The sequence below is a fragment of the Pelobates fuscus genome, chromosome 2 (genome assembly GCF_036172605.1).
Source record: "Pelobates fuscus isolate aPelFus1 chromosome 2, aPelFus1.pri, whole genome shotgun sequence".
In the NCBI taxonomy this organism is placed as follows: Eukaryota; Metazoa; Chordata; class Amphibia; order Anura; family Pelobatidae; genus Pelobates; species Pelobates fuscus.
Window position 1 is genome coordinate 100,789,006 of NC_086318.1, and position 18,340 is coordinate 100,807,345.

The 18,340-nt window shown below is 38.2% G+C and overlaps 1 protein-coding gene across 1 annotated transcript in view; it reads left to right on the forward strand.

The window, feature by feature from the left end:
- Nucleotides 1–18,340, forward strand: part of SLC9A9 (solute carrier family 9 member A9) — an 807,694-nt gene that overhangs the window by 711,288 nt on the left and 78,066 nt on the right. Inside the window, exon 14 of the mRNA XM_063442493.1 lies at nucleotides 4,186–4,265. Coding sequence (XP_063298563.1) covers nucleotides 4,186–4,265 — 80 coding nt within the window. The remainder of the gene's footprint in view (nucleotides 1–4,185; nucleotides 4,266–18,340) is intronic.

The following is an 18,340-nucleotide window of genomic DNA, read 5'->3' on the forward strand; positions in this document are numbered from 1 at the left end:
TTATCACATTACAAAACACATTCATTGTTAAGGTGCATGTATGTGTCTATATATAGTCTTTGAAATTGTAAGCTTTGTGATCCTTGTTTGTAGATAGCACGGTCCTCTAGGGTAAACAACAGGCACAGTCCTTTGGCTTTTATATAATCCAGGCAACTTTATTGTAAATCCACACAGGAGACAGCAGTAAATGAAAACATAAATCCCTTTAAACAAAAACCTAGCTCGTCTGAGCACTAACTAATATTAGGTTCCCTATCTCTCAGGGGTTAAACTAAACAAAACAATATTGGTTTCACCAACCTAGAGTCTTTGTCCACTCTCAGCACTCCCAGTGCTCCAAGCCAGCCTTGACTGCTTCCCTTTCTGCACTCCCAGTGCTCCAAACCAGCCTTGACTGCTTCCTTCCGCACTCCTAGTGCTCCAAGCCAGCCTTGACTGCTTCCTTGACTGCACTCCCAGTGCCCCAAGCCAGCACTCCCGGTGCTCATAGCCAGCACTCCCGGTGCCTAGTCTCCTTGACAGCCTCTCTCCTACCTGCTTCCTGGGAGGAAGCCAGCAATCCCCCTCTTTACCTGCCTAGCAGGGAGTGGTTTATTCCCACTGCTACAGCTGATTATCTGCAGCTGAGCAGTGGGATGGAGACAGTCCAAAAAACCCTGGCCTGGATCTTTGTCTCCCAAGAAAACCACTAAACTGTGGAGTGGAGCATTGGCCCACCCTTCTCTCCAAATGCTCCACCCCAGGGGCCCATAACTAAACAAAGCTTTGTGTTGTGCAACACACAAACTACATATACTCCCCCTGGGGTTAAATGGCTTCTCTGCCTTCACTTTATCACAGCTTGTTTGGGAAACTTCTGTATAATAACAATGATGGCTGCTGACCAGGCTTTTGTGCCAGGACAGGTTAAGGTGCATGTATGTGTCTATATATAGTCTTTGAAATTGTAAGCTTGTTTGGGAAACTTCAGTATAATAACAATGATGGCTGCTGACCAGGCTTTTGTGCCAGGACAGACCCATTTTTGGTCAAATACCTCAAAAACAGTTTGACTATACTGGGGATGGTTGAGGGGAGGAAGGGGGAGGAGGGGGTAAAGGGGGGATACCCAAAGACTCTTTGCACCATGACCACTATGTGTCTGTTCAATTTCTCTGGGTCTCTTTTGTATCTAGTTTCTAAATTTTTACTTTAATCTTGTGTCCTTGCCATGGGAAACTAGCCAGTTATCAAACTTTGTCATCATATATATATATATATATATATATATATATATATATATATATATATATATATAAATTATGCCAACTTATTTAGCATATCTTAGTAAATCTGCACATCCATGGATGCCTCTTCTATGGCTGTAATCTGTCGTTTGTTTCCTCCCTTTCCAATTGTGAAGGCAATTGGCTTTCTGTATCATTAAAATCTCATATCTGTAGTCACTATTACTGTTTTACTAGACACACTCCAGTTCCTGATGTTTAACACATTTGAGTCTGTATTGAATTTGCCTGTTTTGCCAGAGAATATGCAGTGTAGCATCGATTGTCAGATAAGCCTTACACAAATATGGCATAAGGCATTGCTTGAACATTTGTCTTGACTAAGCCTGACAGATGAAGGATGAAGGAAATATTGTTTGTGTGGCAGAACCGCCACTTTAGTTCTTGGTATGTGTATGGAATGGCTGTAATATTTGTACTGAAAAGACTTTCTTATCACAGATTGTGTTCGGGACTTTAAAATGGCCGTATGCACTATGGTTTGTCTATGGGGATCCAGCATTCGTTCCCGAACAGTGATCTGCAATCCTGTTCAGGAATTGAACCCAAAATGTGCTACTTTGCTCAGTTGCTAAATTGAGTGTCCTAAGAATTGTGACTGGTGTTTTCAACTGAAGGTATATAACTCAAAACCTCGTCATAACCTTAACAATGAGTAGAGACCAAGCAGGGGAGAATATAGTTGAGTCCTATAGAACTGTGGAAACACATTAGTAGATACACAAAACGATAACTGATGTACCGCGGGTTAAAGTAAATTAATTTCTCAGAGACCCCGAAGGCTTATCATAGCACTGGTCAATAGAACAGCTACACTGAGAGCTTTGCTGCAGTGAAGATTCTGCAAGGAATTATTTCAAGAAATTATTCTGAGCAGTAAAGTGATCTGTATGATAAAACTCTTTAAAGTAACCGTAATGGCTAGATAAAAGTTGTTTTTTCAGCTGTATTATTCTTTTATGTCAGAGTGAATTGGCCACCAAGAAATGATCAAAACAGTTGCAGACTCAGAGAATCTGTCTGAACTGTGCAAAGCTTGATTTTTCATTTACTATAGCCACGAACACAGACAATTGTAAATCACTGGAACACTGCATTCATTCAATAGTCTGCATGGTCCTACCATTTAGATAACCACTCACAAAAGAAGCAATGACAATTACCAACTTCTACTGGTAATTTCAGACACTTTTTAATTGAAGCCTTTGTTCCGACTTCAGTTTGAACTGCACACATGGTAATGGATAGTGATGCTGCTTACATCAATATATATTTGGAAGTGGTATATAGGTTTGCAAATAAAAATAGACTGGGAGAATTACTTTCCTGCTTTAATGAGCGTGGTGATTGCTTAAGACTCTTATACTAGACTATCCTAAGCAAGTATAGGAAACAAAATGCCTGCTGCAGACAGTAACTCACATGCCCATCCATAAAAGGTTATTCACTAATATTGGATTTGTGGAAAACTCTTGAAAAAGTATGTGCAGTTCAAAACTCTTTGACACGGTGTGTTGCTGTATTGTTGCAGTATTGCTGTAGGTAACATGCTTGTTGGGTTTTAATACAGCTTGAAATCAAAATTATATTATTCTAAGACCACATTATTAGGCATCTTCATCTTTAGAAAGATTGTAGATAGTGTGGAGAACTCAGAAAAGAACTGGAAATGTGTGGCCAAACATGCTAGACACTGGAAAAACATATCTGTTTTTCTAAACGAGGTAACATCTCTTTGAGCAATTATCCTCAATGTCTTACATAGTTACATAGCTGAAAAGAGACTTGCGTCCATCAAGTTCAGCCTTCCTCACATATGTTTTTGCTGTTGATCCAAAAGAAGGCAAAAAACCCAGTCTGAAGCACTACCAATTTTGCAACAAACTAGGAAACAATTCCTTCTTGACCCCAAAATAGTAGTCAGATGTCTCCTTGGATCAAGCAGCTATTACCCCACTAATTAGAAATTATATCACTGTATCTTATGTTTTTGCAAGTATTTATTCCAATTTATTTGCTGAAATATAATTCTAGAGAGACAGGAACGTAGTTGACTGGGGATGTTAGAGAGATAAAAAATGTTACTTTGTATGAGCAGGAGTCCACAGCAGAGCCACGGTGGAATAAGTGGTAGTAGGTGGTGGGTGAATCCATCTCTGTGTGGTCATGTCTACTAGGACCAAGTAATAAGAACGATGCACACACTGCATCCCGCAAATCTTTTACAGAGATGTGCAATGGTACATTGCTTACTATACATGTAAAAGTGTTTTATAGTGTAGTATGAAAGCAACATTTGCAAGGTTATTCACTATTTTAGGAAATCACCAGAGCAAAGTTTAGGCTGAAATAGTCAAATTGGAAATATTCTCCATGACTACTATGCCCCCAAGTTTTAATTTTTTTTTGTAGCCTTTAGATTTTTATTTTATTTCATGTTTTTAAAGGATCATTCACATGGGGACATCACATAACCAGCTATTCCTGAATTGCGATGACATTAGATGTGTCACGGTACCTACAGCCTGTGACCCACCAACCTGCTGTAGCTTTCTCTAACTTCTTTCTTTTGAGGCATTGAATCCAGTTTTCAATCAACAAGGTGAACAAGGCTGGACGCTGATTTCCTATTTTGCTCAGCAAGTGAACGATGGAAGAGGTTTATATTTTATTCCTTACAGTGCACGGCAGTGTGAATTAGATGTCACACAGTAAATGGTTAAATAAATGAAAGTATATCAAATTAAATGTTGCAATTAGGTTGCAAATGAAATAGAAGTCACTGTTTATTCAATAAACCTTGTAATCAATTGATAGGTTGTTATAGAAAAAAAATTGAGATTCAGACTTGCAGTGCCTTCTTATATCAATTTTGTATCTGTTTCTATTATTACAGAGGCCAGAAACCCAGAATAAAAGCTCGACAAAGGCAGAGAGTGCTTGGCTGTTCAGGATATGGTATGGCTTTGATCACAAGTATCCTTTCATGTTCTATATTTACATTTATAATTGCTATTTGCTCAATCTGTCACACAGCTGACCGCAATGGGTGCTACGTAAACTAAATGTATAGAAGTGGGTCCATAATTTCACTCCACCCCTAAACCAGCAGTCTGAAATTAGTCTTGAGTATGGGTGGAGTTGTGCATCAATTACATCCCTCGCAAGAGCACTAACAGGCACCCACAGACCCAGTTTACAAGCAGAACAGTGTATGTGAGATCGTGCAAGACAAGGATATTTTAAGATGATTTCTCGGAGCCACGCAGTTGGCATAATGAGTCATTCGGCTGCTCTGAGGTTTCTTTTTATACCTTGAATTAGGAAAAAATAGTTACTTAAACTTCACTTACATGACATTTATTTTAGGCGTCAACATTCTCTTTCTGCTGTTGATGCTTGTGGCTAGATATTAAGTTGATACTATAGGCATTTATTCAGTAAACGAGGAATTGTTGGGAATTGATTAACATATGAATCATCGGCTTTAGGACAAAATACTTTCTCAGTTGCTTGGGCCTAAAATATGAAATTGCTCGATCATTCCCTAGTTTAGTGAATTCACCAATATTTTTGCACTGCCTTCATAATTCCTTCTTTGCCGTTACAATTTTCCAATCGCCCCTCTTGTCTGCATGCAGGAAGGCCTGTTTAACATACAAATAAATATATATAGATTGCCAGGCATCTGCATTGCAATATTTGAAACATACAACACAGTAACAATATGTTCATTTAATGCAACATATTAGTCAATAGTAATCAACAGTTACCCGAGTAAAATTAACATAAGCAAAAATCTGGATCTCATCAAGAAAAGTGTTATCGATAAGCCAACAGTGGAAACAAAGCTGGTTACCTGAAAATTTAGCCACTGAGGTCTTTCTCATGGGTTTTACGGATTTTGTTTACCGATCAAAGTAAACTTACATTATATGTAATTGATATTATGTTTGCTTTATTTGAGATTATAATGATAAATTAGCTTTTACACATTTGGAGTGCAGTGATCTTCTGGTATATTATGTCCAATACACAAGACCCAGCGCACTCACCTATCCACTAAACAGCAACTTAATTGTTAAAAGATTTTGTTTTTTTAAAACACCTAATCTAGGCAAAAATATTGGGGGTTTAGTTACATTATATGATCATACATTGCATAAACCTGCCACAAAGCCAATGTACCCCATATTTTACCTGCCTAGATAAGGTGTTTTAAAAAAAAGTTACAAAAAATCTTTCAACATTGAAGTTGCTGTTTTTTAGTGGATAGGTGAGTGCCCTGGATCTTGTGTATCGTATAATTTGGCCCCCAGCAGCACCCCCATTTATGCATGTTCAGGTGAGTGCAGCCAACCCCCCCTTGTTTCATATAGGTATGTTATGTCCCTTGGAAGGAGGGACCCACATTACCTAACTAGTTTTGTGCAGAGGCATTTAAATGTACGCAACGTAGACAACTAGACATGTTAACAAAAAGCACACAATGTTGTGAAGGATAAATCATAACTCTTTAGTATACCCACGTAGAGGAGGCATGGTCATTTAACAAGTTGTGCAACTGAATGCAGTACAATTTTCAGCTTTATATAGTAGTACAATACAACAACTTTACTGAAAACAGCCTTCCTGGTGAATTCAAGTTTGGCCTCTTGCAAAGTTGTGTGCCTGAACTTCAAGTAAAATATTGCACATTATATAATTCAAATTAACCTTTTAATTAATGTTATTTTCATTTTACTGTAAAAAAAAAAAAAGGATGTAATATCAAATGTGCCGTGCATTCGGATCAAATCAAAGGACTAGCAGTGTAAACTGTATTAATCTTCACTAAAATACACAGTGCTATTTTGTCATTGTTTGTGGATGATGTAATATCAATAGCTCTTTCTATTCACTTTGCACTGTTTGTCGTTATAAATCAAAGGCCTGGAATTATTGCTTCATTTATTTCACTTTAAAAGCCTGAAATAAATGATGATATATATAACTCCTATATTAATGGAACACATTATGATTATTCTATTGGTTCTTCTTATGATTTGTTACACGATTTAACAATTAACAACACACTGTGAAGAAGCTATAATGACAGATATAGGCCTTACAATAATGTAGGCCGGTTTTACCTGCAGATATCTTTATCGCCATTACCTGAGAAAAATACAGATGATAAAAATAGCAGCAATTGGCTTATTCTATCACACCAATGGGTGTCTTTGAAAATAACATTAAAAATAAAACTTATTATCACGAAATGATTAGTTTATTGGTGCTCTATCAATGATGGATCCCTGGTTCAGAGCTTTAACTGTATATCATGATACAGTATATGGCCTTTTCCATTAAAAGGTTAGGCAACACAGCCCTTGAAGATATTAGGAACGATGGTTGAAAGTAGAAGTATACACAATTCTACACTACGCAACATTCTAACCGAAGAGCTACATTTCATTATTTGTGTTAGAGGTGCTTGAAATGCACTGTGACTAAGGCATTACATTTCCAATCTAATGCCCCGCGTACTTTAACATTCTATAATGTGTACTTTTCTTAGATTTTTCTGCAGAATGATAAATCCACAGATATTAAGTTCTCTGCACTTATACAGTGTTTGTGTATTTAGTCAGCATCTATCAGACACCGAGACATGGGATTTGGTTAGCAGCATACAAACAGGTGCTTTCCAGCAGATATGCACATTTATATTATCTGATGTTGGGTAGCACCAATCAGAATCCAAATAAGGTTAAAAAAATAACAGACTAGTGGCACTTTGCATCAGTTTCAGAAATCACTTGGCTTCCTACTTCTTAAACAGATGCTTGTTTTCTGAAGCAGGAATCTTGGTATCACTCCTTTCATCTTCGAAAAATAATCTACCATGGTCTTTTATTACATGAGGAGTAATCTCGTCCTTGGTGAATTCTGTTGAAAGTTTATGGCTGCCAGCCATCCAAAGTTGCATGACCTCAGAGATTTCAATTTTAGCTGCTTAGCTGAAGCCTGCGAAGATGATGCTTATCCTCTCCTGTAATATGAGGATGAAATTGAATGCTGTTTCTAATCTTCTTCATTCTTCCCAATAACCCTTTATTTGCTAACCAAAACAATGGTATATCTTTGTTTGACCAAAATAACTATGGCTTGCCATTCCGATTTTTTTTTTTTTTTTAATGCAGTATGTTAATTGGTTAACTTAAAGGAGAATTGTATTTTGGAATCGGCTTCATATAATCTTTTCTGCATTGATTCATTCTTTTTGTCCTGGACTTGGCTATGATTTCCTACTTAGATGTACATATGATTAATTCTAAATATAATTCCAGCAGAACCTCTGTCATTCTAACAGCAGCACTGATGGAAACACATTTTCTATATTTAGAAAAGTGGAACACCTTGTTTCTGCCTGTTGGCATGCTAATATAGAGCACAATCTATATTAAATATATAAAATTTCCTATTGGATGCAAGCTTCCAAGCCTTCTGGCTCATAATCTGAGGAAGCTGCACCATTTAAGGGACACTTCAAGCAACATAGCCACTGCAATAATATACTAGTGGTTATATTGTCAGGGGAAATAGCTGCACTTGATGTGTCAATTATACAGTGCCACAGGGGTTGAGGCTGTGGTGATTTGGAGTGACAGAATTTGCCTATAGTTACAACCCCTCATCAGTAGCTTACTAACCTAGACAGTGGGGGACAGTCTTGCCTTGGATGACATACAGCAGAAGGGTGGCAGATGGTGTTTGCTGCAGTTGAGCAGACCTCATGGGTGGCAAGGTTGCAGCTGGGACCAGTCTGTGCTCAGGCTGCACAGCTTCGTCGCTGCTCTGTACTGATGCCGGGTTGTAATGTCACCCCAGCCACTGTATCTGAACAGGACAAAATTAAATAAATGCGTGTGTGGATATGATTGTGAGCATGTGTGTGGGTATGAATGTGAGTGCATACCTTTGTAACTTTCCTAACAAAAGAGTGTTGCAGAGAGAGACACATATATATATATATATATATATATATATACATACATACATATATTATGCCAATATACATTTACATCATGTAACCCAAGTACTCTGCCCTTATTGCAGGGTTTGAGCACACAATGTGTGTTGTTGCCATACACACACTGAAACTTGCTCATTAGAATGTCTCAAGCTGTGGAGGTGGGCAAAATGTTTAGCTTCCTAGCACTATAACCACCACAACACACTGCAGTGATTATAGTGACTGACATCTGCTTTAACCATCATACCAAGGTTTTCAAATACCATGGCACTCCTTTTGTACTCCGCAAGAAACACATTTTTATTGGCCCTTTTAATATACAGGATGAATTAGTTATACCATCAAGTATCTAGATCAGTTCATTACCTTTTGGATATGGATCAATCAAGGACTCATAACATAAGCACTACAGCTTAACGCAGTAATTATGTATGGCGATTATGCTTCCAAAAGTCTATGGGTGCGGCCTTCCTCCGACCTGTTACACGTAACTCTTAACTTTCTGTCTCTATTACGCTCTGCTAGACTGTAAACTGGCATTGCAGGGTTATTTAGCCTTCTTTACTTGTATGCAGCTATACACCGTATTAAACATTATGCAATGTCTGTTAAAAATTCATCAGACCTACAAAATAAGGTAGGAGTCTAAAAAGTTTTTTAATAAAGTCCTGGTATATGTGGTCTAGAAAGAATCTCTTACATATAAGACCAGTATGTAATCTCTACTTTATTATAATGGGTTGCAACATATTTAGACGGAAAATATTTTGTTAAAGTCTTGAATGTCTCTTAGCTTTTAATCATACTTGGATTCCTTTGGATTATAAAATAATTATATGTGCCAAAAGATAGAGTAAGAAGTTGTGTCAAACCATGAAACCAACAAAAAGGCGGTAATCTGATGACTGTTCCATGAATATCCACATCTAATTATACAGCAACCATAAACGATGAAAGCCGCTGTATAGTAGTGACCACATTTGTTTATAAAATTGTGCAATAGAAAAAAATCCACCCAAATAGTGATGACACCACGCATGACAGCAAGTGGTTTGCACAACCTCACAGTTGGATTAAATAGTGGTTGAAAATGAATACAAATCTTGGTTACGGAAATAGGAATATGATCTTATATGTGTAAAGTGGTGCAATGCAGGAAGATAATATTTCGTAATTGTAGTTTTTTTTTGTAAGCAGTCATTCGTAAGCATTGGCATTTTAGATTCAAATATAGAAATGTAATTATTGTATTATTTTAGGACTGGATACTGGTTACTTGTGGAATTATAACAAGTGAGAAATTGGAATAAAAAATGACAATGAGTTCCAGAACTTGCATAAATACACAAGGCAAATTTTCCATAAACAAGTTCAGCGTACTATGGTCAGGTATGTCGGTTAGGGTACAAAGCTACGATATAGCAGAATAACCAAATAACTATCATGAAACAGTACCATCAAGTAATTCTAGTTAACCAAAGAGAAAGAAAAGTAGACACCGGAAAAACAAGAATTGGAGAAAAGATTTAAAGAAAAAGAAAATGAGCCAAAAAGATAAACATAAACTGAAACAAAAAGAAATAAAAGTCCTCTACAGGTGACCCTCCAACAAGAAGCACTCACTTGCTAGGATCATTACCAGGTAAGAAAGAGGTGATTTTGAGGAAACTGAATAGAACGCTTCCCATGACTCCTATTTTCTTTCACAGTACCCCATAGTTACATCAGCAGAATGAGCCATCCTGAATGATATTAAAGGATCCCTATAGGGTCAGGAACACAAACATGTATTCCTGACCTTATAGTGTTACCCCACCATCTAGCCCCCCTGAGCCTCTCATGCCTCCATAAATATAGCAAAATATTACTGTGTTTAAGCTGTAGATCTGCATGCTGTTTGCCTCAGACAAAACAAGCTGTCTGCTGATATCATCAGAAGTGGTGGCCTGATCCAATCACAATGCTTCCCCACAGGATTGGCTGAGACTGTCAAAGAGGCAGATCAGGGGCAGAGCCAGCATGATTCAAACACAGCTCTGGCTAATCAGCATCTGCTCATAGAGATGAATTGAATCAATGAATCTCTATGAGGAAAGTTCAGTGTCTGCATGCAGAGGGAAGAGATACTGAATGTTTGGATGCATTTTAGGCAGCCATGACCCAGGAAGGATCTCTAACAGCCATCTGAGGAGTGGCCAGTGAAGTTATCACTAGGCTGTAATGTAAACACTGCATTTTCTCTGAAAAGACAGAGTTTACGCACAAAGCCTGAAGGTAATGATTCTACTCACCAGAACAAATTCAATAAGCTGTAGTTGTTCTGGTGACTCTAGTGTCCCTTAAATGTCTAGTTTGAAGAGTATATTAGTTTGTGAGATCTTCAGTGTCATGCCAGATTTGGTTTAGTCACCAAAAAGACATGGCAACAAAAAGTCTGCATAGGCTGGTTTTAAGGTAGAAGGAAAAACATGCAAAAGGGCAATGCCTGGGGATGTGGGAATTTAATAACTTAAGAAATAGCAACGTTGTGTGCCATAGCAGAATTGTTTTCGTGCAGGAGTGGTTTTCTAAGGGTCACATTATATATTAAAATACCTTGGTCGGAAAAAATCTGTTTATCGGTTAAATCCAGCAGGGGGGCTAATTGTTTAAAATATAAAGAATACAGATTTGTCTGCAAAAAGTGTTTGATTTGAAGATAATTTGAATATTCTTGGGTTGGTATTTTGGTAAACATAACATAAGTTTTGAAAAATACGCATAGAATTGTTACTGTAAAACTCCCCCAAAGAGCAAAAAAGATGCGACTCCCGTGTCTGTAAGGAGAAGTGTGGTTTCTCCAAGTGAGAAACTGGAGTAGCACTGGTCAGGTTAGATAAGTAAGGATATACAAATATGAAGGAAATATGGAGATGAGAACAGAAGAGAAGATTCTAAATATTGCAATATTGGTCCAGTCAGCAAGATCCTTTCTTATGGCATGGGCACCAAAAATTGGCTTTTAAATAAGTGCTACAAACAGTTCCTATAATTATGTAAATATTGCAAGACAAAGCAGTTAGGGACACCATATAATCTAAAGAAACTTTTGGCTGTCCCACTTTTTCTTTGCAGGTTTAATAAGAGTAGATTTATATTTTGCTACTTTTTTTTTTTTTTAGGTATTCTTGAACAGCAATCCATAAATAAATGTATTGTCCTACTTTATCATGCAAACTACCCATCTTACATTTCAAATAAATGTTACACAGAGTGTTGACTTTACCAATCAGGAGACTCCTATCCTGGACTATGGGTTCTTAAACACCTGTCCAGTACAGGTTTATGAAAAATGTACTTCATCCCCCTAGCCTCCGTTCCACCCCTTACATAGCACAAGTGGAACAGCTCAATTAACTGGTAGCAACCAACCCACAGCTATACATTCTTACAACGTCTTCTCTGTATGGCTGCTGTCTTCTCACATCTTTCTTTGCTGTAGGCTTTGGTGAACATGTTACTTGTATACACATTATGAACAAGTAGACTAATCTCTAAGAGCAAAGAAGGATTCCTCCTCTGATCTATGTGATCCAGAGCCACAGTCCTATACCTGCAGTATGTTTTCCAAATGATTACTGCTCTCTACACCATAACCTCTTCTATGAATATGGTGCTTAGAGGGAACCTTTAATCCATTAGGACTGATACGAACATACTTAAATCTGTGAGTGTTATTGCCATGGCAATGCCACAACATTTAGAATGGACTTGAAAGCTGGCAGTTCAGGAGGGCCATTACCCAGTGCGTTGCATACCTTTCCGGCATATAAATGTGTGGCGAAACCAGCTTCGCCACTGTGAACTGGAGAGGCCTGGTTGCTAGCCTCCTGCCCTGTGACTACGGCCCCTGGACATATTGCTCTATAAAAACTATATTTGGGCATGTAATAATTTATATTACTGCTACTGGGCCTTTAAGGGCCATCCGTGAACTTATTGGGACTTTTGTGATACTGTACCTTTAAGACTGTGGAACATAGTACTTTAACCCTGCCTTTAATATCCTGTATGTATTTATGTGTTGAGTTAACCTGGGATATATGTATGCAGCATTCTCTGATTGTTCGGTAGAATCACTCCATTCAGTATATTGAGTGAAACTACCGAACAACCAGACCACCCAGGAATAAGTGTGCCTCCAATTACCGTTTGCAACAATGTTGCAAACGGGTAATTGGCAATCAGTGTAATGTATGCTTTGTCCTCTGGGTGGCCGCCATTCGGGAAACGAACACGTGGCGGCGGCCATCTTAAACTACCGAACAGCGGTGTTTTGCCGTCGAGTGTCTGGAACTAAAATCGGACACTTGACTAGGCAAACACCGCTGAGACCTCCATACTTCCAGAAATTCGTATAGAAACTACCGAATGACCCGTCGTTCGGTAGAAAGAACCCCACAAACAAGGGAATTCATTCAAACCCTCTCCAGGCTCTATAACACAGGCAATTTGTCTGTTTTCATTCCCTTGTTTGGGACCGACCGCAGGGCCAAAATGCATGGAACTGTTTTCGGATACTTTACCCATGCGGTCGGTCAAATGTTTGGAACCCCATATCTCCCGAACCGTTTATCCGAATGACTTGAATTTTGAATATGTTGTCCCCCTGAATAAGGACTATCTAGCGATGCTGGATTTAAGGGTGTATCATATGTATTTGGGGTACATCCAGGAATTGGGGGAAAGGGTGTACGGTATAATTATGTTAAGTGTTAATCTAAGGGGAGGAAATGTGTGGGAGGTACATCCATGTGATTGGTTAATTTCATCCTCCCCCTGGGAGTGTCCTGTATGTACCTGTTTGTAATAAAAGCCAGGCTGGGTGTCCCAGTCCAGAGTTCCTGTTTTACCCTCAAAGTGATGTGTCGTCTCATTATTGGGGGGAAGGATTTATTGTATGCTGTTCCAGTTAACTGCTAGGAGTGTAAGCCTATTCGTATGGTTCCTATTCAACGGTCTACAGTATTCCTATGCTTGAGAAGATTCATATGCTGCATCGGTTCGGTGATTGTGGTGTCTGCCAGAGTGCTTGGAGTCCTCAGGAAGCGCTAGGAGCATCCATTAACGGAGGTACCCAGTCGGGGTGCCAGGCGATCCGTTACAAAATGTTTATATCCGGTAAAGTTTTGCAAAAATAATACCAGAATATGTATATAACCAAGCGTGTCTAGAAGGTCCTTACCATGCATGCTCTTTGTATATTTAATGTACCAGCTAAGCTATTCTATTCTAGCTGGTGGCTAGGGAGCAGTGTGTGTAAAAATAATCTCTTTAAGTTTTATTATAGGCTATATATTTCCCACTCAAGGTTGATTTTTTGATAAATAACAAAAATAGATTGTCATTCATGGCTTTACAGATCTTCGTCCGCTTTAGAGACATTTCTATCAACTGGTTTCCTTAGCTGTTGGTAGCAAAGACATAGAAACAATTTATCTTGAAGCATGTCTTGTCCTGTCTGTCTGATTCTCAAAGAGATATGCCACTCAAAGGATAGGATAAACATTTTTTTTCTGGTCTCTAATATGTTACTTCAACTCCTCTAAATTAGTTTCCCTCTGTGTTGCGAGCTAACAAGCTTCGCTTTATAGTCTCTAGATCAAAAGTGTATAGAGATTACAGCAGTATCTCCTGGCCAAATAAATGCCGCTGTCACAATTGTACGCAAAGTGTTTGTATCTCGCTTGTTTCTGTCAGGCCTTACGTAAGTCATATTACTAAATCACCTACTGACTTTTTACTGTAGTTATATCAGTTCCATAGATAGGAGAGATCTACTGCTGCGGGAAGCAGGTGTAGAAATTCCAAGTAATCATAATATATCTTTCTGCTTTGTGAGATATTGTGGATACAATGGTTACATTTGCTATTAAATGAATGTCTTGTAGTATACATTTTTAGGAAAACTTTCCAATGTAGATCTATATAGTCCATCCAGGCTGCTATCAGCTTAACACATTGGTACTTATTGACTGAACAAAAACTGAGGGGAAATGACAAGGGAGTTGCAAGTTTGAAGCCAAAATTGCCACTCTGGAAAAATAACGGGTTTAGAGAATGTTTCCAGCCCAGATCTTTATAAATGATTTTTTGAAATGGCATTGTCAATTTTATAAACCCACCTTCTTCTCATTAACATAATATCAGACACATCTGTGCCACCTTCCTTTCTCCCAGTAGATGGTCATGTGCCTCTTCATTGCTCCTGCCCGTTTGTGATCTGTCCCCATAATCTGCAAATGCTAAAAGATCTCTCCTGATAGATGTCTTTCTTTCTTTTTCTACATGCTATTACCCCTATACACAGTATCTCTTGCCCTGCCCAGTATTCCAAATCTTTTCTTATTGTCTGCCTGTATTGTACCACCACTTGCTGCTAATGTTTGGGTTTTTCTCTCTACTCTCCGTACACATATATATATGTATCTACCTGGCAGCTCTGTGTCTTTTCCCTTAACATAGAATCCTGAACCCTCTTCCTCCACCTGCCTGTTTCTTTCTGGATGTGCCTACCTTAAGTATTATGATGTCACATCATTACATTCCACTTGATGATATCACTGTGTTCAGAACTTCCAGGAAAGTCTGTTTTGCTATATAGTGGGGCAGGGTTGTTGTTTTTTGGGTTGTTTTTTTTAAAACCATAAAAGATGTGAATATAGTATTGATATATTTTATTAGAAGATTTTTTATTTTTTTTAAAGAAATCTAGGCCATGATTCAACATTATAGAAATTATCTAGATGGTAAGTTCCCACTGAATTGGGGCCCTCATTTTGTATTGTCTCAGATGTATTGTACCTTTGTCTTTTTATTTGTGACAATTGTACCCATTTACAGCATTGTGGAATGGGTTGGTGCATTATAAAGTATAATGCGAATAATAATAATTCAATATTTTGATATGATGCAAAGCAATGTGATATTTTAACATTTTGAAAAAACATTATTTAAAAGCTTATCCAAAAATATTAAATCATTTAAAGAAGCATATTTAAAAATATTAAATCAAGGTGATTGTTAGGTATATATTCCCTCAACATATCCTTTAGATTGTAAGCTCCTTTGAGCACATTCCTCGCTACCTCCTGTTCCTATAAGTCAAGAGCTTTATAAGCAATAGTAATTATAATAATAATAATGATAATAATATAATAATCAAAGGCTTATATCAAAAAGTCATTTTACACAGTAATACTAAGGTTGTCAGTTTTCTAATTCAGGCATGGAGAATTTTACCACATGACAGGAGGCTTCCAATTTTGCATATAACTCTCTTTACTAACTCCACATAGCAGTAAAGAAAAGTGAAAACATTAACCAATCAAAATGCAATAGGAGGTATGGTATTCACAGTGATGAATTAAGATTATAAGTACACTAACGCTAGCATAATCTTCAATTTTATTCTGAATGTCTACAATGCAAAGCTCCAAGTTTAAATACTTCTCTATACGTCCTGTTTATTTCAAAAGAAGCATACATTATGCTACTCCCAAAGCTTTGGAAACGGTTTTCACAAACACTTCAATAGGTTGTCTTCTTTGCACATGCAAAGGCAGCGATGACTAGGATAGTGTGAGACTACTGAAGCATGAAATTAGAACTGCTTGTCTGAAAATACTTAACAGCACCCTGGAGACCTGTACACCGTGGTGGTACATTAGTACAACAGTCTAATCAAGCATGCCTCAAGACCCTCAGTCAACATAACCTAGTTCATTTGCACTCCCAGCACCTTTTGTTTCTGCTCATTACAGTTATTTTATTTTTCTAATTGAATAGAAATTGAGAAAACACATTTTTCAAGCACCTTAATGATTCAAGCACTGTACATTGAGTATCTCTCGTACAATACTCATTATTCAAGAACTGTCACATCATGACTAACAACGACAGGACAGGTACAAGAAAATCCATTTAAAGTAGACTCATTTATTTTTTAATGTGATGTGTATTGAGAAGAAATCAATGCACACTGAACACAATATATGCTGTATATATTATTGTGGACTCTTTAAAGCTAGTAGGAATGGAATGCCATAATAAACAATCCCTGCACCTGTTGCTAGTCTTTCCCCTTGCCTTTAATTCATTAAAACAATAAAGGCGCAAATCTATTTTACTACTCTCTCAAAATATTTGACAAGACAATCCCTATAATAGAATATTGTCTCACTGTCCTGGGAAGTAGTGTCACCAATAAGCTCAGTAGACTCGCATCATTAGTCATGTTTACACTATGCAAAGCTTTCCTAGTGCGCCCGGAAAGGTCCAAAGTATATCATAACATTTTAAGCAAAATGTATTTGGTTTCCAAATCTGATACACAGTGTATGGATTCTTACCAAACCACTAAGAAGGGTGCATCATTATATAAATATTACTGAGAACCATGACTGCACAGTGTACTGAATTCTGGTCCCATTAAAGAAACAAAAAGTAAAATCAAATGAATTTACAGATATCATACTCTTTATACCTTTCAGCCAAAGGCAATCTAAAGCCTTAATCCAAAACATATATCTTTAATTCCTTGGCATTTTGATACAATCAGTTATTTGGAACCTTAGCTGTAAAATAGTGTTCCTTCTCTAGGAAGGTCAGTTCTGACACAGGTCCTTGATTGTGGTCCTACACTTATAAATTCTGGCTTTCACTTCATTAATATTCTCTAAGATGTAAATGAAGCCATTTGGGAATATTAATAGGTATGCTACATTATACGATTCACATGTGAAGAAGTGTTCCTTAATTTACCAGGCCTTACCATCAGGGCCGTCTTTAACGAGGGGCAAACGGGGCAGCTGCCCCGGGCCCAGTTACTCCTGGGGGGCCCAAAGCAGCTGCCCCGTGGCCCCGCCGCCCATAGCCTGCATAAGAAAAATTCCCTCCCTACCCATGGGCCCGCGGTGCTTGTATTGCGGCTGCACCGGGGCCAATACTCTAAGGGTGCTCACCGGGTGGCCAATACACTTAGGGCCACCCGGTGAGCACTTTTCAGCACGGGCCCAGTCAGATGCTGTGGCCCTTTATCAGCACGACTGGGCCTCCTGCTTTACGGCAGCCTGGGAGGAAGTGACGTCCGGGAGTCACTTCCTCCCTCAGAGATGATGACCCGCGCGGGAGGGAGGCTGAGCCAGGAGGCAGCGAGGAGGGGGACTGAGCAAAGAGAGCCAGTCCCCAACTCCCAACCACCCAAGGCAGCACACTGAACCCCATGGAAGGTAGGAAACTGGAGGGGGGCTTTACAGTTTGCCCATGTGTATTTACAGTTTGCCCATCAGTATGTGTGTGTTTATGTCTGTCAGTAGGACTGTGTGTGTCAGTGTGTGTGTGTGTCAGTCTGTCTGTCTGTTTTGTATCCGTACATTGTGTCACATTTGGATTGCTGTAATGGCAAGCATCTCTAGAGAGGTCCGTTGCTTGGCATGAAATTGGCTTCCATAGAGCAATGTTTCTCAGTAGGCAAAATAATTTATAATAATAGCAAAGCAGAAGGAAATATTTTAATGTTTGCAATGTTTTGCTTTTGCTATCATAGGTTAACAAATGACCTCTACAGAATATATGCCTCAAGCACTTTAGTCTCCATTTATAAAAGAATACAGTTTTTTTCTGCAAAGAATTATGTACAAAGAAAAATTGTGTTTGGCACTAAATACATATTTGCATTGCAATGGATTAAACATAAATTGCAGTGCTGATTGAACCATATATTTAGGTTACACGGTCTTGACATGACAGTTTTAAATGCTTTTTTTCTGCATCCCTAATTTCATGAGCTGTCAAGCCCTGTAAGCAGTTACTGCATATCTGTCTACATAAGCATGACATTTAACACTCCTGTCCTCTTCATTGGAAAAACAACAAGACATCTAGTGTCAGACTTTGGCTAGTCAGAAGGATATTATTATTATTATTATTATTATTATTATTATTAAGAGAGGCATGTCACATTCTAATTAGTAAGAGCTCTGTAGAGTTCACT